Source organism: Cynoglossus semilaevis, chromosome 4, assembly GCF_000523025.1.
Source record: "Cynoglossus semilaevis isolate Cse_v1.0 chromosome 4, Cse_v1.0, whole genome shotgun sequence".
NCBI lineage: Eukaryota > Metazoa > Chordata > Actinopteri > Pleuronectiformes > Cynoglossidae > Cynoglossus > Cynoglossus semilaevis.
The window spans coordinates 7,070,114-7,089,862 of NC_024310.1; the positions used below are offsets into that span (position 1 = coordinate 7,070,114).

Sequence of the window (19,749 nt, forward strand, 5' to 3'; positions counted from 1 at the left end):
AAGTGCAACAGGAAATGAGTCATTGACAGACACTGTACCTTCAAGCAGAGAGAGAAGCATCACCACCATGTCCTTCTGCAAATCCAGCAGTTCTTTCAGGAGTCCGATTTGACTCGAGTCCTGCAATTGCAAAAACAACAAAACAAAAACAGTGAAAAAAAAAAGTGTTAGTATGTGTTCATCTGAATGAAAGAGACGTGTGTATTTGATGATAAATCACAGCTGAGAGGATGTGTACTTCTCTTTCTAAGTAAAGCAAATAAAATGGAGACACTACCTCGGAGTGTGCTCTACTCCAAAAATGATCCTGGGTTTGCATTTTTAAATAAAAAAACATCAGTTTTTAACATTGTAAAAAAGACATAGAATGTGATGGAGAAGCAAGCCAGATACAGGGAAACGGGTTTCAGAGGAGGCGGGAATAAGCCTATAAAATGCATTTTATTGGTAAGAGCCACTGCAGCATGGGAGCAAGGAGTCCAGCACTCCTGAAGAACTGCACCAGCAGATTTAAAACAAGCATCAATTTCAAACTAAGGATTTTGCCAGTGAGTCTGGTGGAGGTCTAGAGGAAAAGGGTGTCAGGTGAGGTGAGCAAAAAGCAAAATATTACCAAAAAAAATAAATAAATAAAAAAAACACAGAAACCATCAATGTCCGATTAAAAAATATCTAACGGCATAACTAAATATTTACCAATTTTTTTTTATTAAACAGATGCAAAGGAACTGATAGGATGTTGAAGAGAAAGAAAGAAAAAGAGACTGCCACAAGGAATTATGCAAAAAAAAAGAAAAGAAAAGGGGTCTTGTTATTTTTGTAAAAAAACAAAATAAGGTGAAGCATAATAGTGCAGCAATAAGTGTTGAAGGTGACATTTGCAGACAAAGAACCTTACGCCATTCCGTTGTCCAGGATCTGGGTGCATCTAACACATGGAAATCAACATGTTACACTTCAAACTTTTATTTAGATTTGATTTGATTTGTTCATTCTGAGCCCCTGTCTGTGCTATGTTATATTCCTTAACATTCTCTGGTCAAAATTAGCTTTTCAGTCACTTAAAATGTATTCTGTGAGTCCATCTGAGGCTAATTAGTTACTTTCTCCTGTAAAAGGATTTTAAAAATATAAAATAAATGGAATAAATATATAAAACTTTGTGTTAAAAAGACCAGCATCAGTAGAATTTACACACACACGCAAACAGGATTAGAGAAGAATGGAAACACTGCAGCATTGTGTTAAGTCAAACATACATACAAAACTAATAATTTGTCTAAAAACACCAATAAACTCTAGGCACGGGTCAGTTTGAGTTACGCACAAGAGGAAAAGAACAGCAAAGGAAAATTGAAATTCTAAGGCAAAGATTAAATCTCAGAAAAGAATAAAAGAAAAGATGTTTTACGCAAATTGTTTCTGCCATTTTTACTTGCATCTTTGGAGATTATTTTAACACATGGAAATCTACAGTGTTGATGGGATTTTTTTAACCATTCTTATAAATGACAAATTCTTAATGTAAATATTTGTCTAAAATCATTTAAAAAATAACAAAAGAAAGTAATTAATGGACAAATTACAGAAAAAACACAATGATTAGATGGAATTAAAACTAAATTGTTTCACAGGCATGCATTGATATGAACAGAGGATTTAACTGTGACGTGACCACCACAAGTTCAATCTTTAGACTGCACTGCTGTCGTCACTATGGCTCTAAACCATAGCTCAGTAAAGTGGCAGGAACAATTTGACAGAAAAGTAGAGAAAGCTTTTTAAATAGAATAAAGAGTAATAATCAAATAAATACATACTTTACTCTGTGGGACCCATAAAAAAGAAAGTTCATATAATTAGTCAACTCAAAGTCAAATTAAATAGCATTTAGCATCATCCAATTTTAATCAGGTAAAATGATCAAAGATAAATTTATAATAATAATAAAACCACTAAAGGAGTGAAATTTATGTTTTCTAGTAATGTCTCTCACCTGAGCTAGTTTCATCATCATATGAGCAAAAACATGTAGGAAGCCCACCACAGCATCCCACAACCTGCTGTGGGCCAGAGACTGCTGGTTACCAGTGCAGGGACCCTGGTGGAGAAGAAAAGCAACATAAATAATAAAAATACATATAAATTCCTTTGTCATTTTTAAGCAGTTCAAAACTTTGGCCTGTCCCTCAGCTTTGACCAACAGCAAGGTTTGAACAACAAGTGTCATTTGTCACATTGACAGACTGACTTTTGCCCTGTTCTTGTTATGAATCCAGGGTCACCAAAGTCCACAGACCCCTGTTGTTGAGGCCATTCTTTGCTTTCCTACCTGGATGTACTCAGTCAAACTGTTGAAGACCTGCTTGGCCACAGTCATTGCTTTGGAGAAATTCCTCTTGCCAGGATCATCAATGATGTCTTTACCTGAATAGTACCAGTAAAAGTCACTAATGGACTCCTGCAGACAAAGAGAAGTGGAGAGAGAAGAGGGAGAAAATGTTTGACATACTCATCTCATCACATATCATGTTTTATTAATTACAAACCTGGTTTAACATCAGCCTAATGTACTTGCTGCAGCCCCCACAATAGCCCCATGTCCCCTGGAGAACCTGCCCCCCACTTTGGGAACCAATAGCTTAATGTCACAAAATTTTGTAAATAGTTAAAGAAGCAAAGTTTCTGGATATGTTACAATGTTTAGAGACGACAGATAGGGATGGGTCAAAGGTCAATGCATATTCACAGCATCAGTGTGCCTTAAACTGACCTGTAGACGCAGCAGGTAATCCACAGTGCAGATGATGATATTGATGGTCGTGGTACTGCCTGTCTGGGTTCTCAGATAGTTCTGAAAATCTTCACATAGAAAAAAACCAAACAATATTTATTTAGAACACAAATTTTTGCAACTGTTGTGGTCCTGGACAAATACACAATATTCTTGTCTAGGTTAAGTGGTTCATATATATTTCCAGTGCTTTTTAAAGCAACTACATTATTAGTTTTGTAACAGGAAGTTTAATTTAAACTAGCCAGTGTCCTTCCTGCACCCACCGTTATTATGGCCTTCACAAAGAAGCTGCAGGAAGCGGAAGAGGTCACATGTAAACTCATCATCTGCCATCACTTTCTCATCTGGCCCCAGAAATAAAAGAACAGCAAATTAGTGTGTGTAAAACCATGATATGTTAACCTTATTATTATTATTATTATTATTATTAAAACAGTTACAACCAGTAGTCACTGCAAAGAATTATATATGTAAATATAGTTTTTTAATTTTAGTACAAAACTTATCTTTAGTTTTTTTTCTTTTTAAAATCTAGAATAGATTTACATGTAATATAGGAAATTGAACTTTCCATTGCAAACTTGATGAAACACTGCGAAGTGCACTAGTTGTTAAATATAATTAGTGAAAATGCCATCAACCAAAGCGGACTTTAAGTCACATGCATGTGTTTTCACACCCGTGTGACTGTGAACTTTTCTTTTTTTATCTTTCTGTAATTTAGAGTATATTAAACTTTCATCCAAAAATGACGCTCTAATTAACCAAACCATCGATTAAACTAAGTTGCAGCAGCAGCATGAAGCACATATTTCCGTCCCTATTTCGGCCCTTTCACAACTTAATTTCTTTACATTTTTAAACATAAAACAGGTATATGACAAAAACATCAATACACACCAGATCACACCACACTGAAACGTGTTTAACATCAGTGGATAACGACGAGAAATTTTAGGAAAACAGAAAAAACACAAAGGAAGACGGAGAAAACTTAAAGGCACACCACCATGCAGGACAGATCTACAGAACTCTGCAAACTTCAGTCGACCAGGACTTTGGATGATGTGTTTATCTGATGATGGAAGAAGCACATTTGGTGAGTAGGCCCCTGCAGATGTGGAAGTAATTCATGGACGTTTTTTAATAGGAACATCCGCTGAGAAAGACGAGATGGCTCACATCATGCTGGCAGAAATTTGGAAACTCCACAATGGGTATTCCTCAAAAATGCACAGACATGCTCAGATTTCAGCATAACATTAGTTCTCAAAAGACTATCAGGACATGACATGATATTCTCCTGACCAAGCATTTGGTGCAATCACAGTGGCCCTAACTCATAATAGGCTGTCAATATACAGTATATAAATAAAATTACTAAAACCTACGGTACCCGCTATCTGTTGACATCATGTTGGGAAAAACATGAATGTTTCAGATACTGCAGGGTTTCCATGAGCTGACTTGTGCCGTGGATTCTGGTGAATCCTGATACATAACAGAAGAAGCAATGATCTTCTACGACACTACTGAGGATCCGTGGGTGGAGAAAATGTTGCCTCATTGTTCAGTTATCAGACTGAGTTAACAGAGATACAGTAGATCTGTGACTTTAGCACTCGCAAAAGAATGATAGGAAAAAAGTTCACAACAGCTTTAGGAGGAATATGCAGATAGGCAACGTATGAGTAAAGCCGCAGCAGCATCTGCATCAAATGCAGGCGTCTGTTACAGTGGAATCAGGCTCAACAGCCGATCGCTGTTGAGCCTGATTGACACACTAGTTCCCTGTGTGTTAACTGAAAAGGATTTAGGATCACATCGTGGAAAGTAGTAAGGTGATCGTAAAAAGCTGAGCGAGAGAGAGAACAGAGAGCAAAGAGAGAGATAATAAAAAGAAAAATATGACAGCAAAGATTTATTTACCACGTTCTAGCTTCTTATCTGAGAACCGTGAGAGCAGCAAATTGATGCAAGAAAACGGACGTGGATACAGACAAAGTGAGTGAGGCGTGGGAGGAGAGAAAACAGAGACATGTGGTGAGTCCAAAAATCTCATCGTTGTCAGTGAATGATAAACACCTCATACATAGACAGTCAAAAAAATACCTACAGGATCTCAACACTCTCGACACACTTACATGGAAACATACCTGCAACCAGGCATCCACAAACAGGCACACAAAAATAGACACACAACTGCAACTGTATCGCAAATTAATAAAAACAAATGTCCGGATTAAATGTAAATGTCTGTATGACTTCCATAATCATAATACAGTTTATGTGTCGTCAGGTGCTGGGAAACCTCACTCACTGGTGCCTTCCTCTGAAACCATCCCCAGTCCTTCAGCTTTGTTCTGTCTCTCAAAAGCATTTAGATCTAAAACGCTGTAAACATCAAGACACACCATCAGTTTAATGATCCAGAGCCCCAATGAACCGTTAATAAAACAATGTAAAGCCATCACAGACCTGCAGGTCTGCATCAGAGCCTGAACGCTCAGGAAAAATCCCACATCCTTTTTATCCTTCAGATAGTCCAGCATTCTCTGCAATTGAGGACAAATTCAATTCATTCTTACTTTCTCTTTAAAACAGAACTTATCACAAGTGACTATATATAAACTCTGACATGCTCAATTTACCTGCTGCACATCACTGTTGCCTCCATTGAGGATGGAGATTCCCAGTTTGAGAGTAGAAGAAACCATGGCTCCGGGTTCACCTGGAGAGAAAGAGGACGAATCAGAGACAAATCTCACAACACAGGACACACTGATTGGATCTCGGACTCAACCAGGAGCAACGATTTGTTGAGCCATGCAAAGAATTGCAATTAAGAAACTGTAACCAGACATGTAACAATCACTTACGGTCAAATATGTAAAACATTGTGTTTGTGCATTACTAATTGCATCAACGGACCTTTACAGGCACTGATCATCTGAAGCACCATCTCTGCAGCCCCGCGGTTGTGCAGACGGGCCTGCTGGTACAGAAGCCTCTGTTTCTCCATCTCCTTTTCCTGTTGAGTAGGGCAGGAGACAAAGAGACAGTTGTAACCCTGCTAACAGGGACTGCACTGCCCCCCGCACTCACTCAACTCACACACACACACATGCAAAGACAAACTGTATTTACAGACTTGACACCTGGGTATTAACATGTATTAGTGGTGGTAATAAGTATTACCTTTTAGACACTGTGAATACAGGACGTGCCTCACACGCTCTTAAGGAAACGACAACAATAGTTTTCCAGCATGCAGCTCCTGCTTACAACAGTTAAATAATTTGAATTATCTGCCTGCATTTTGGTTGGTTAGGGTCTGCTCTCTGATTTTCACTTTTAAAGCTCAATCACAGATAAAGTCAAACATGTTATTTCATCTGTGAAGCAATTTACATTTATCGACCAATCATATGACGTCTTCTATTGGATGATCGTCCATTACAGCTACACACAGGGTTAAGTCTTCTGCATCACTGTCTTCACTTTATCAGCTATCTTACATTAAATAAAGGCAGTTTTAATGAATGTACATCCCGTTAAAGAAGACCAGAGTCTAACAGTTTATCAAACTGCCAGTATAAATATTAAGAGATACAATAAAGCAGGCCCTTTTACAAAATAGATACTGATACAGTTTTTTTTTTCCAACCAGCAGACTTGTTTCACTCGGGCTCGTCCCTCTTTCTGCCCTTAACCTTGATTTTTAGAACTCCTAGAATTCCTACATCATTAAGAAAAAGTCTTTGAACAGAAGATAGAAAAAAATCAACCTGTTGACAAAATGGTAAGATTTAGTCGTCACACTCCACACCAAGCACAGTCCCACTCCTCCCTCCTTTTCCCTCCCCCATGAGCCTGACTGTCTCTAAAGAGGAAACGGAGCATGTTTGTGTCTACGATATAAAGGAGAACGTTTAAGTGGGTGTGTGTGCTTTGTGTTGCTGCACGATTGTGTCAAGTTGTTTTTGCGTAAGGGTGTGGTTGAATGTGTGTCTGCAGCAGTACTTTTAAATGACGAGTCTTTGGGCATGTGCTTGCATGAGTGTGTGTTTGGGTTTTGTCAGAGTGTGTGTGTACGGCTGACTGTGCAGGCTTTTACTGTAGTCCTTCATGAGCACAGAGAGGGAGAGACTTGGCAACAATTCCGAATCAAAGTCAAGACAAACAATAATGAGAGGAATATTAGCTGTTAGGAGTTTCCACTGAGTACTTGGTGTTAACAGTGCCTCATTAACAGGTGAGTACGGGTGGGTGTAAGTCGAGAAAGGGTGGTGCAAACAACATACAGATCACACACTAGCTCAGCGCAGCAGAGCAAGTTCTTTAGTTACTACAGTTATTACAGAAATCTCTCTGCAGGGTTTGTTTTGACAGCTATAATCAAGGTTTCAAATCACAGCTGCTCAATTCAGTCCTGACTTGTAGCATCTGTGCCCATCTCAAAAAAATGATCAATTAAAGAAATTTGCACAGATGGCTATTATGCTGCCATCCAGAGAAAGCCTCTACTGCTATGACATCACAATGTCCAAACCTGGACAAAAACAAAGTACTGCAAAAAGCAAACACACAACTAACTGTACTGTAGTTTTCATGACTCCGTGACTGTGACAATGTTTCATGCAGACAGGGATGATACATGGAGGTTTGGTTTTAGGCTCCTCAGACCTGAACACAGGGCACACACTGACACAGTGATTACAAATAGCTGCCATCTAAGTAATTAACATCCAAAATAATAAAGATGAACATTCAGCCAGTTTTTGATGAGTTTTTCATGCAGGACTCAACATCTTGTCTTCACTATAACTTTAAGGGAAAAAAATTACCTCATAAAAATACTATACTATATACAAGTGAAACAAATTGTATTTCACAGAAACTTAAGCTGCAGGTTTGTTTCCTATAACAACTACTTGTGAGAACTAGAAACTCAGATATTATGTATACTAATACTAACTGCAAAATACCAACTAGTCACTTATACTAAACTTATATTGCAGTGCAGCTTGTCATTGTTTGAGATAATGAGTAAGTCATGGCAGCTGGCAGGTTCGTTTGTGTGCTGGCAGGCTATTGTGCACAGTTGTTGGTGCAGCAAGTTCACTGCCAGGGAAATGACGAGGGCATTATAAAGGGCCCAATCGCCCCGCTGGAGCACATGCAGCAAACCAGCAAAGATATATTCTCGAGTAATATGAGAACTGATATGTGGCTCAAAAGTCACAATTTCAAAAATAAATTAAAATGAAAGACTGGAAAGGACATACTTCCTTAAAATAAAAAAACAAATGTTTAACTCATCTATTAAATATCAGAAGCACACCAGGCTTGGAAATTGTGATTCTGAAATTAAGCAGCAAAAACCAATGGTTTGTTTTGACTGTAATTTTTGTTCCTTTTTTTTATCTTTAGCTGCACTATCTCTCTGCACTCAAGTCATGCAATTCAGAAGGTGAAACCGATTCTGAAACACTGAGTCGACTGGTGCCCAGCAAAGGCATGCACAGGTCAGTCCACCACAGCAGGAAATAGGCACGGTGTGAAAGGCAAGAAGAGAGAAAACGAGATATGTTTGGTGGGGGGGGGGTGTGCCGGGTGTGATGACGTGGTGTGGTCACTCAGAGCTTGGGGAGTTGCTTCTCCGCTGACTCCCTTCTTTCCCCTCCCCTGGTCCCCCCATACCATCTCTGTCTGTCGCACCTCAAAGGATGGCTCCTCCCCCTCTTGCTCTCCCCCTTCGTCTTCCTCACCAATGTGGCAGCTCTGGAGGGAGAGGAGATGAACTGGTCAGAGAACAAATACAACTTCACATGGTCACATTTTGTTTTAAAAGTGAAGTTTGACCACTGCTGTAGATGACAGCTCATCCAGAAGTCTCACCTTTGCCATAATATCAGCATACGACATATAGAGATGGTCAACGTCCAGTTTTCTGCAATGAAGTGAAACAAAATACAAATCAGTGGATCCTACAGTAGAAGAGGACACAAAGCTGCCGAAGGAGCAGGAGGCTCTTACGTCTTTTCGGTCAGAGCTGTGCGGCTGAAGTGGAGAATCAGCTGATGGAGGGGATCAGGCTTTGTCTCGGTCTCCTCTTCCTCTTCCTCCTCTTCCTCCATGGCTTTCTAGTTATTACAGCAAAATGTAACAGCATGAATAATGATAAGATCTTTAATGTGGACTCTGTTTTGATTGATGAGCCTCTGTTGACTAATGTGTGTCTCTGGATATGGACTATGTCTTACAGACAAGTCATCAATCATCTTGTCCTCAAACGAGTAACCCTCAGTCTCCAACCAGTTGCGCTTATATGCGTCCAAGAACATGTTGGTTGCCCTGTGCCTGTGAGAGAGAAAGTCAAAAAAGGAAAGGCGGCAATTAGCTCATCTAAATCATGCTGCTGGGAGTGTTATAAGCTATGAAGGTATAATGCCAATATATTTATATATAAAGAGGTTTTTATTACGCTGGGATGTTGTATAGTGGTGTCATCCTAAAACATGCCACCACTGCCCTGCGGCGCTGTTTGGACAGTAGCTTGTGCCAAACCATTTTTTTGGACTTGAATGGATGTTCAGTCTGAAACAAAGAAAAACATTCATTTTAAAAACTGAAGATTTTTACATTTTAAAATTTCTAAAACAACAAAACAATGTTAAGAAAAAACACTTTTTGACAATAGTCAGAAACATATACAATGAGTTAGTCCTGTTTGTTTTCTATACTCACCACCTCAATGTGGTAAAGGACAGCAGATACTTCTTGTACCCTTTTCACCACCTTTTCAGGGTCCTCAGCATCTTCAGCCTTTCCAGACATCTCCTTATACAGAGACATCTGCCAGCGCATGGCTGGGTCTTCCACCTGAAGCCATTGGAGACACGTGTAGAATTCAACTTGTTATTTTTTATTGTTTTATAAAACTCTCTTTTCACCTTTTTTCTATTATTATACTCATGTTGCTAATCTAAAGATCTACTTTCATTGTGCAAGCAGTGACAGTAGAGATCTCCTGAATCTTGAACGTCTTCTCACCTTGCCTTGAAGATGCAGATTGTTGTGCAAGAACTCCCTCACCTCTTCATCCGTGTCTTTCTGCCAGAGGAAAAAACAAAACAAAAATATAGTTAACTAAATTATCACAAATCAGAAATGTCATAAAAGTAGATGCTAGGACTCAATATATGAGAGTGAGTAGAATTCAGGATCATAAACGGTACCAGTGAGTATCTGATCTTTGCAAGATTGATAAGCTCCTGGTCAGCAGGAGAGCACATATTGAGGCCAATGGGAAGCATCTTCTTTAACGCAGCAACAATAAGTGAAGTTTGCACTGAGTATCGGTCTCCCCGTCGCTTCTTTTTGGTACGCTCCTGCTCAGAGCCTCCCGACTAAGAGAAGAGAAATGAGAGTTGTATTTACAGCCTGCTATTTCATAAAAAGAATTGCATCTATTCTATACCCTATTCAAAGGTAAATGCTTCAATTTAAATATATGCTGCGAGTAACATTTAATGCTAATGACATGCTAGTACAGTAAATGAAAACAACAATACCTCCTCTGAAGAGAGACCAACAAATACATTTTCTTGTAAATACCAGCCTCTGACTTGTTCAGGTGCTTCATAGCTGCATACGCTACAGTCGTTGCACAAAATGCAGCCTCACTGTTAGTAGCGCAGTGGAAAGTAGTACACGAGGCAAAGCTGCCCAGTGGACAGCAGACAGAGCAGCACAAATCTGTGGGGTCAGCTCCATTGCCCTGGAGCTCTTCTCACACACGCCTGTCCAAAGGCTGCCAGCGGTCATTCCTGACTGTTGTCTAACCCCACAGCGCCCTTTCTGCCTCCGGTGCGTAAATGTGTGTGCAGAAAGAGGTGCTGTGATGGTCAGATAACAGAAGTCCCTTTCAGTAATGCCCAGCTGATAACCAAGGAGAGGAGGGGACTCTTTGTGCCATAAAGTAACCAAATTAAATAAAACTGAATTATTTTTAACTCATGGCTCATTGGTGGTGTCAATGAATTAGACATGAAATCCAGTTAGTAAACATGGCGTCAGGTATCTGGTGATGTGTAGCTACCTCAGAATTACTGTCAACCCTGGCTTACATGTGCAATGAATGGACCAAGAAAATCTAATGATGGTAGAATGGGATGATATGACTGAAGGTGTGAACGAGAAGAGTCCCCCAGCACAGGAATCTTTACCATTGAAGAAATTCATGGAAACATTTTCAAAATCACAACCATATCCGACAGAGACAATCTAGAGGCAAACGATTTATTAATCAAACCAAGTAGAGTGATGGTGCTCGGCTGCAGGAGTGCACGCTACAAATGGAGCCACACTCCCACTCCACCGAGCCCCATGAATCCTCTCAGGCCACTACAATCTACAGCACAGAACTTTCATCAAGCTGCTACAGACCCCCCTCCCCCCACCGCTTCCCACACGCAAACATACACACACACCAACGCACACATACAGAAAGAATTTTCATCTACAATCTCCGCTGTATGCACTTCAACCATACAACCCTGTTTGTATGTACATTTATATATACAGTAAATATATATATGCGTGTGTGTGTGCGAGGTGTTAGGGTCTACGTATAAAAAGAGCAGTGATCCATGGCAAAGCTTGATGAAATGCCTCCCCAAATTCAGGGTGCCATGCGATCAGCACAGCTCTCGTGCACAAACACAGTCTAACCTCTCCATCTCCGGCCTAGTGGCCCAGCGTCCAACCCCGACACAGGATATAAGGAGAAAACACAGTTAGCCACACTCCTATTTCTGTCCACAGGCCTAGGAATATTGTCTCTTCCAGTGTCCTTTGGAAGGTCACTCCTTTAACACCTGAGTAATGTAACATTCTTATATTTTTTAAAAACAATTCTATTATTATAAACAGGTTAGAATTTAGTTTATTTTAAATTCTTATCCATACTATTTTATAAAAGGGAAAAAAAACTGCTGAAAAAAATCAAGAGAGCCTATTATTACCCTGCTTGAAATGGGTGAAGTTAGTAAAATATTAATTATTAGAATAGTTAATGACTTACAGCCGACAACATGTGGCAAGTGAATAAAACTTTAAATTGTCACTTAATTACTTTTCCACTCTCACCTTGCTCATCTTGCTCTTACTGTCAGCAGTCAGGAAAGACATGTTGTTGATCTCATTCATCACCACAAAGTTCTGCTCCTCCCTTTTAAAGTTCTGTAATAAAAATAAACAAAAGGAAAGTAAACTCAATGATCCAAAAAAAAAAAAAACTAATTAAATAAATGTATAAGCAAATCCCAAAAATACTCACATGTGATTTGGACCAGAAAATAAAGACCTCCCCCACCATTCTGAACAGTTCCTCTGCATCAGGATCTGGACAGGTCAGCCACCTTGCTCTGCACAAACACACCATGATTAACACTAACCTTTCAATTCTTTACAATTCTTTATAACTAATAAATCCCCTTAAATATACAGCTCTCTGGTAAATGTAGAAATTAACTAAAGAAATCTCTACCTGTTGTTGTCCACGTAGCGGATGAGCAGTGGGTAGAGAGCATACAGGTCTCGACAGAGGACAGCAAACTCGTCTCGGATGGTGCCGTTTTCACTGTCCACCTCTGTTTTGCCCTCCATACGCAGATGCTCTTCCTCCGCCACCACTTTTCCTGAGCGCTTCTTCAACTTTTCCATGGTGGGGATGAAGTGGGATTTAAGCATCTCAGGTTTAGCCCTGCTAACAATGGGCTGGGCAAAAACTGGACAATTGACACACAGGAATCACACGCAGTCAATAAAAGAAGTGAGACAAAGTGATGCATATTCAAATACAAGGTTATATAACTGCCAACTTCCTAATATCTATCAGAGACCTTTCTACCTCTATGGTAAACAATATAACTTGGAGGCCCAGTATCTGATATGAACCCCTTTTCTTGCCCACCTGCCAATCTCTTCATCCAAGAGGCTTCGTCTATACCCAGGTTGTTAACAACAATCTTCATGATGCTCCCCAGGAGCTGATTCAGATGCTCAGAGGTGACAGAGGTACAAAGCTGGCCCTCCTGCTCCGGGAAATTCTCCAGGCCCCTCTCCCACCAGCGTGGGAGATAGTTACACAGCATGGGCAAAGTGATCTCAATCACGTGAGGCATTTCTGTGTAGCGAGCACCAGACTCAGCCAGATCGTGAATTTCCTTCATCAAGACCTCCAGTTCTGGGATGTCAGGGCACAGCTCCTCTACTTGACTGGGAAGACCAAGAACTGTGAAGGGAAATGGCAGAAGCAAAATAAATAAAAACAAACATATAATATAAGAATAAAAAAATAATAAAGAAAAAGAAGACCAAAATGCTTAAACTCACTTGTTCTCTCTCTTGGAGTCTTGGTGGTGTAAACTGAAAAGGTGTTGAACTCATTCAGTTCTGGCTCCATGAAGGCCACTGGCATAGCTGCTGCAAGATGGGCTAAGCACTCACCAAGAGCCGGTCTCTGTCTGCAAAGGAGAAAAAAAAAAAAAACTCTTAATAACACACGTAAAGGTCAGGGTAGAAATCAATATCATAAAAAACACTTTTGTTCTTTATATCTCTGAAGCAAGAAATTACATTTTTTTTGTAATAAGAAACAAACTTTCCTTAACCTACTATCCTAATATAAATTAGTTAGAGACACCAGTTTGTTACTTTCACTTACTTCTCCACATGTGGAGTCTTAACTGTGCCCAGGGAGTAAATACTGCACATCAAACGATAGCAGGATATTTGCAGGTCGTCCACTGAGGGTGTGGAGAGAAGAGAAGTTAATACATTAAGATAGTCTCTTTCAAAAAGAATGACTACAATAAAAGATCACTTCACTCACACATGACATCATCTCCAAACTGGTGTTGGGCGATGTGGTCAAAGAGTGATGTCAGGACTGGCAGCAGGGCAGTGGTGGTGTAGCTGATGTTCTGTGCCACACCCTTAACCTACAGGAACACAAAAGTTGTTGAAAAAGTTTTTTCTGTTTTCCTGTTTACATATGACAGCTCAGAGCTTTTTTATAGCCAAATTTTGGGGCACAATAAAACTGAGGTATCTGCCATATCTGATCCAAAAATTATTTTCTACCTCAGTTAATGGGTTAAATATTTGAAGATGATGAGGTTAATGAATCAATAGACCACCTGACACTGTGTCTTACCTGATTTCGACTCGACACTTTTCCCAATTTCAAATTCTCAACCATCTTCTCAATGTCGTCTGCAGCACTCTCAAAGAACTGGCGCAGCCCGGCCTTCACAATCTCAGGGCCTGATTTCATAACCGTCCTAAGTAATTGGACAGAAAAGAAAAATCTTAAAAAACCCTGGACCTTACAAAAAAAAATCCCATAAACCTACTGCAGTATAAAAAATCTCAAGTATCATAAACAGTCAGATGAAATAAATTAAACTCTGAAGAAACTTCTTAGCAATAGCCGGATACTCTGCAGACATTCGTCTCTGACTGAGAACTAATGGTTACCTGGCATCCAAGGATCGTGACAGAATGTGCAGACAGTTAATGACTGCATTTGCATCCGTTCCTGAAAAAGAAGTGTGGTCATGTTTGTTTTCATGAATCATCTACAAAATAGGAAACAATTCAAAGGAAGCTAATTAAAATTCATTATTTAAAAGAAAACACAAAGGAAGGAGTTAAGAAGAAACATCAAATCCCACATTTCTATTCACACAGATGAACTTGGTAGAATTGTGTTTCATTTTCCAATTAAATCAGAAATTTAAATGTGATTGAATATATTAATATTGACTCTAACTTCATATCTGATACATGCTATGCTATATAAGACTTAGATTTAAGTGTTTGCCTATGTGTAGTCACCACTGCACACACAGGTGTGGTTAACCTTAACAGAATACATGGTGGTGATAGGGAAGGGTAATGAACATTAAGCAGTTATTGACTCACATTAGCCAGGCAGAGAAAACCACACTCAACAATAAATTCTTGTTTTCTTTACCACGCCACTGCAAACATTCATGCTGAAAACACTCCTGGTTTGTGATCATAAATCTAACACCAGGCCACTTTTAAACACCCTATCACAGAAAACATCAAAGCCAAGCAGAAGCTGAGCTGCAGAGAGAGAAGAATTAGAACGAGAGGTAAAACAAGAAAAGGCAATAAAAGTGTGAGAATAGCCGTGATACAACACTGGTTAATATGTAAATGATTGGGGGGGAAATGGTTAGAAGAAAAGAAATGACAGAGGGACAGAGATGGTGACAGGCCATAATGCCACCATGCAGATTCCTTACCAAAAAGATAAACTCTTTGCCTCACCAAAGCAGCCAACTTACAGAAGATACTGAGGCAGGAGGGGGAAATAGGAAAGAAAGGGATAGGGAGGGAGAAATGGCAAAAGGGAAACGAGAGAAAAATGTTTCAAGTGACGTACAAAGTAAAAGGAAGGTCCCGGAAATTAGGATATTGAACTATAATAAATAGATGAAAAGACATGGAGGGAGCAGAGGACAGACACTATCACACTAACGTTCTAAAGAAGAGGTACATGGTAAAAATCACATGATTTAAGCAGTGACTCCACTACTTGAACACGCACATACCTTGCAATCATCTCCTTCTCCTTATTGGAGGAAAGTCCTCCACTTCCCAAGACCTTTGCAGGAGTGGAGAGGAAGTACAAGCAGTGGTTCTTGAAGTATTGATTCACCAGTGGCAATAGAATCTGTAAGAAACATGAAACATGACATATTAATATCAACTTTTGGAGAGAGGTTTACAAAACAAAACCCCACAAAATAATGGTTTCTGGTTCAAATATAAAACCTCAAATTATTAAAATCAAAACCAGTGATCTGTGAACAACTGTGAAGTAAAGTTCTATTACAGTGTGTCTTTTGGCTATTCTGCTAATGACAAACAAGAGGAAGGTTAATGGAGGGGTCAGAGGACTCACCTTGGCAAAGAATTTGATTTCCTGTTCATGTGGTGACTTCTCCACTCTACCACTGCTAACAACAGCCTCTGTTTAAATAAAATGTTAAAATAGTTCAAATTAATGTATCCACTACATTATAAAGTCATTTAACTCTAACCATGTACCAAGGTGAGCAATAAATTCCTGTGCGATGTCCATCCACTTTAAAAGCTTCTGCAGGAAGCCATAGGCAAAACGCTTCTCAATGGAGGAAATGTCCTGCTCCATGTCTTTAAGACCCCTGGAGACGAAGACAAGAGACAAGTCAAAATAATCATATAATTGGTCAGGGCTGAAAAAAGGTGTCTCAAGACAAAATGGCAACATGTTCCTCCTACCTAGTCACTGCATATCCATTAAGCTGGAGGAACTTAAGCAGGTCTTGGGCCTTCTCCCTGTCCCTTGCTTTCTCCTTAGCGGTCAAGGTGTCATAAGGAACAAGGAGCGGGTGGCTGCCTCCACCTGTTAATAAACACACATCATTCTGTGAATCACACAACTGCAAGCTATTGATGCTCTGTATCAGTGTCCATTGATAGAAAAACCTTTCTAACCTTTGGTCTGAAGCTCCATCTTCTTCTTTCTACCCCAAGTGTTGTGGTAGTTTTCTGCCAGCTGTTCAGCCATTGACTGTGAAACAAACGTATGAATGTAGTGAACGACTGCATAAATCCTCAAGACACTAAGAAGTTGTAGTGAGATAAACAACAATACCTGCAGCTCCCTGGACAAGGCCATTCCTGACAGATCTATTGGCTGAGGGCTGTAACCATGACTGGGGTCATAGGTGGCCTAACAATAAAAAAAAAGTGGGAAGTTTACAAATCCCTTCAATAAATACAAGATGCATCTAGATATTGTGATGTTGGAAATAAGGCAGTTAGATTTGAAATGATCTTTTCTAATTATACTATATATGTAATACCTGAGCAGTCTGGGAGATCTTACGAGTGGCAGCTTTTTTCTCAATTTCTCCTTCACCATCTCTGGCTTTCTCCAAGGTCCACTCCCAAGCTAACATAGCTTTGGCAGATTCTTTAATGGGCCAACGATAGATCTCTTTGTCCTAAAAGAAAATTAATAAAATATGTTTTTATGCTGTTTAAAAAATCATCAAACATAGAGATTAGGTGTTGTCACATCAGGATTAAAAAGGTACCTTTTCAGAGAAGGTTTTATAAGGTCGCAGCATTGGGTGAGTTTTTGCATTCTCATCTAACAGCTCTCCATAGGTCCAGTTGTTCTGGATCTGCAAAAGGTTTTCATTATTTAACGCTTAATAAATGAACCACATATCAAAAGAAACTACACATTTAAATTTCATTTACTGAACTCACTTTTTCAAAGGCCCATCTGTCATGAGTGTGCTCAGCAAACTTGTTAATAAAAGCATCCAGCCTCTCAGGGATTATAGTGCTGTGGATTAACAATTGTAACAGTTCAAATATGAATGATCAAAGTTATTGTTGCTCAATATTTGTAATAGTTTTACTATCAACCGTGTCGATACTATCTACAGTACTTCAAGGTGTTACATATGACAAACTTATTTTTTTTGCACATCAAAATGAAGTGTGCTCTACTATCTGCTCACTTGGTGGTCTCCACAGGTTTGGGATCAAAGTTGCCCTCAGCATCAACAGAGGCCTTTTTCTCAGTGTGAGAGGAATAGCTGGCATCCACATAGTCAGGTGGAATGGCACCTGCTATCGCACAGAGGCAGGGCATGGCGATCTTAAAGAGTTCTGCATCAAATTTCTAGAGTTTGGATAAAACCAGAAAAAACACATCAATAATAATATGATAATATCTTTATTAATGGGATGCTTTAAAGGAAATTTTCTCTCACCTTGTGTGCAAGAGATTCAAAAATTCCCCAAAAGAGTTTACGGGAAAGATGCAACTCTTCCTCTGAAGTCACTCCAAAATTGGCCCATCCATTAGGTAGACAGTAATACTTCCAGCAGCGCTCATAGTGATTGGTCAACAGCTGTTTTTGTTTTTTTTTTTTAAATTCAATATGTTGAATATGTTAATTACAAATATGAACAAGGTATTGGCCAAATATTAATAATGTAATATGCATATGTGATATTAATATTAATAATGTAATATGCATATGTGCTTCCAAATATGAAACAGCCAACAAACCTTAAGAGGCATCTTTGCATATTCATTGAGGATGGGCACATCAAACACCAGTCGTCTGAGCAGATGCTGCAGCATCGATGGCCGTAGATACCTATGAACATCATCAGGAAACATGAGAAGAAATCTGGCTCTGGAAATTGTTTCCCTATGGGCTTATTTCATAAATCGTCTGTTCTTCTTTCTTGTGATAAAAGGTAAGTTAATTAAGGAAACTGACTTGCAAAGTGACATGAGGCACTCCTCAATGACATCCCTCTGGGCCTTGGTGAGGGCTCGGCCTCTGGACAGACGGTAGATAGTGTGGAGCATTGAGTCAATCATGATGGCACGGTGGTCTGAACCAGCAAATAGCGGGGCACATTTGGTGAGCAGAGGCAGAACTGCTGAGCAGAGGTATCGGTTCAGTGCCAGGGCCATTTCGGTTGTACTGAATGCCACCTAAAATCAAAAGGTGAAAGCAAATGCACATCAAAACATTTGAACTTTTTGGAAGATGTCAGATGTTCTTTAAAATGAACCTACAGTGTCCAGGGAAGCTGAAGCCCTCATGTCTGGCAGGAAGCCGACCTCCAGAACGTGAAGCAAAAAGTCCTGGTTATCAATGCCATACACTCTGTCAAGGAACAGGACCATGGAAGCCTTGTGGTCTGGTACAAAACTGGCTGACATCTTTGGCTCAATAATCTGACCATCTGTGATTTTAATACAGAACAAATCAGAATGGTAGCAAAACCAATTCTACATAAGTAATGACATTAGTGTATGCCTAACCTTTGCCATAGGCAGGAATCTGCACAGGCAAGCTGATAACTCCCACCAAGTCTTCTATGGGAACCAGAGACCTCAGGATGGCCCTGATTCGCAGAGCTTCACCTTTCCCTGCTTGGATAAGCTGTAATAATGACATTTAAGCCATAGTGAATAAACCTAATCCCTTCTCTTCAATCAACCATCTGTGTGTTCCTGAAGGCTAAGGAAAAAATCAATGTTCTAAAATATACTTTCACTTACATGCATCTCAGGGGCACAGCGACCCAGCAGATCAATGAGAGCTGAGTAGAAGGACATGATGGCATTTCCCAGGTGCACACGGTTCTCCTCTTGCTGTTCTTCACCACCAAACCTGCCAAGGAAAAAATTCTCTGTCAGTATTAATGACAATAAACTACATGAAAGACACATGTGCATTGCCTACTACATGTCATCATTTACATGAAGCGTCTGTCTTTTTTGACGGTGGGACCATCTCTGGCTGGATCCTCTGAGATCTTGATGGCCTCTTCCATGGCAGCCAACAAACCATTACCACCCTCTCCTCTCAGGGCAGGGCCGAAACACTCTGGCCGACGAATGAGCAGACGAACCACAACATTGGCGTTCTCTTCCACGCTTTCTCCTGTAAAGATCAGGTTGACGAACAGTGAGCAGAAATAATTTATGGCTCAAGATCATGAGTTCTGGTGGTACTGACCATTGACAAAGACAGCAAAACGGAGGAAGTCCAGGTATCGCTCCCCCCCTACTGGGTTCCATCCAATATCAGGGTAGCCCTTGGACAACAGCATTGGACACATCTGAAGCCCGCATCCTGCCAAGTAGGTCACAACCTACACCACAAACAGACATTATTAATTACCAAGTCCAAATCAAATAATTCCGTGTCTCTGTGTGAGAGTTTTCCTCTAACCATTTCCAGGTCTTGCTCTTGCAAAGCTAAAGCCAGTTCATTGTTGTCAATGCAGGAAGCTGCAGCAACATCCAGAGGCGTGGATCC

The 19,749-nt window shown here is 39.9% G+C and overlaps 1 protein-coding gene across 1 annotated transcript in view; it reads right to left on the reverse strand.

Annotated features, from left to right (window-relative positions):
• The window catches only part of ryr1b (ryanodine receptor 1b (skeletal)), a 51,856-nt gene that overhangs the window by 7,703 nt on the left and 24,404 nt on the right, over positions 1-19,749 (reverse strand). The window contains exons 43-92 of the mRNA XM_017032029.2: positions 19,663-19,749; positions 19,447-19,582; positions 19,188-19,371; positions 18,987-19,098; positions 18,747-18,867; positions 18,498-18,667; positions 18,193-18,413; positions 17,976-18,066; positions 17,674-17,814; positions 17,419-17,582; positions 17,162-17,240; positions 16,984-17,073; positions 16,750-16,890; positions 16,539-16,616; positions 16,379-16,454; positions 16,163-16,286; positions 15,950-16,065; positions 15,804-15,871; positions 15,451-15,572; positions 15,142-15,191; positions 14,345-14,405; positions 14,022-14,148; positions 13,698-13,806; positions 13,530-13,611; positions 13,199-13,329; positions 12,777-13,097; positions 12,351-12,591; positions 12,141-12,228; positions 11,951-12,043; positions 11,534-11,548; positions 10,039-10,209; positions 9,854-9,913; positions 9,548-9,682; positions 9,285-9,397; positions 9,064-9,160; positions 8,837-8,943; positions 8,699-8,750; positions 8,501-8,581; positions 5,729-5,828; positions 5,449-5,528; positions 5,276-5,352; positions 5,118-5,191; positions 4,727-4,744; positions 3,061-3,141; positions 2,774-2,862; positions 2,333-2,461; positions 1,997-2,101; positions 899-928; positions 278-307; positions 39-120 (exon numbers count right to left, since the gene is read on the reverse strand). The exon at positions 19,663-19,749 is cut by the window's right edge and continues 3 nt beyond it. Coding sequence (XP_016887518.1) covers positions 39-120; positions 278-307; positions 899-928; positions 1,997-2,101; positions 2,333-2,461; positions 2,774-2,862; positions 3,061-3,141; positions 4,727-4,744; positions 5,118-5,191; positions 5,276-5,352; positions 5,449-5,528; positions 5,729-5,828; positions 8,501-8,581; positions 8,699-8,750; positions 8,837-8,943; positions 9,064-9,160; positions 9,285-9,397; positions 9,548-9,682; positions 9,854-9,913; positions 10,039-10,209; positions 11,534-11,548; positions 11,951-12,043; positions 12,141-12,228; positions 12,351-12,591; positions 12,777-13,097; positions 13,199-13,329; positions 13,530-13,611; positions 13,698-13,806; positions 14,022-14,148; positions 14,345-14,405; positions 15,142-15,191; positions 15,451-15,572; positions 15,804-15,871; positions 15,950-16,065; positions 16,163-16,286; positions 16,379-16,454; positions 16,539-16,616; positions 16,750-16,890; positions 16,984-17,073; positions 17,162-17,240; positions 17,419-17,582; positions 17,674-17,814; positions 17,976-18,066; positions 18,193-18,413; positions 18,498-18,667; positions 18,747-18,867; positions 18,987-19,098; positions 19,188-19,371; positions 19,447-19,582; positions 19,663-19,749 — 5,350 coding nt within the window. The remainder of the gene's footprint in view (positions 1-38; positions 121-277; positions 308-898; positions 929-1,996; positions 2,102-2,332; positions 2,462-2,773; positions 2,863-3,060; positions 3,142-4,726; positions 4,745-5,117; positions 5,192-5,275; positions 5,353-5,448; positions 5,529-5,728; positions 5,829-8,500; positions 8,582-8,698; positions 8,751-8,836; positions 8,944-9,063; positions 9,161-9,284; positions 9,398-9,547; positions 9,683-9,853; positions 9,914-10,038; positions 10,210-11,533; positions 11,549-11,950; positions 12,044-12,140; positions 12,229-12,350; positions 12,592-12,776; positions 13,098-13,198; positions 13,330-13,529; positions 13,612-13,697; positions 13,807-14,021; positions 14,149-14,344; positions 14,406-15,141; positions 15,192-15,450; positions 15,573-15,803; positions 15,872-15,949; positions 16,066-16,162; positions 16,287-16,378; positions 16,455-16,538; positions 16,617-16,749; positions 16,891-16,983; positions 17,074-17,161; positions 17,241-17,418; positions 17,583-17,673; positions 17,815-17,975; positions 18,067-18,192; positions 18,414-18,497; positions 18,668-18,746; positions 18,868-18,986; positions 19,099-19,187; positions 19,372-19,446; positions 19,583-19,662) is intronic.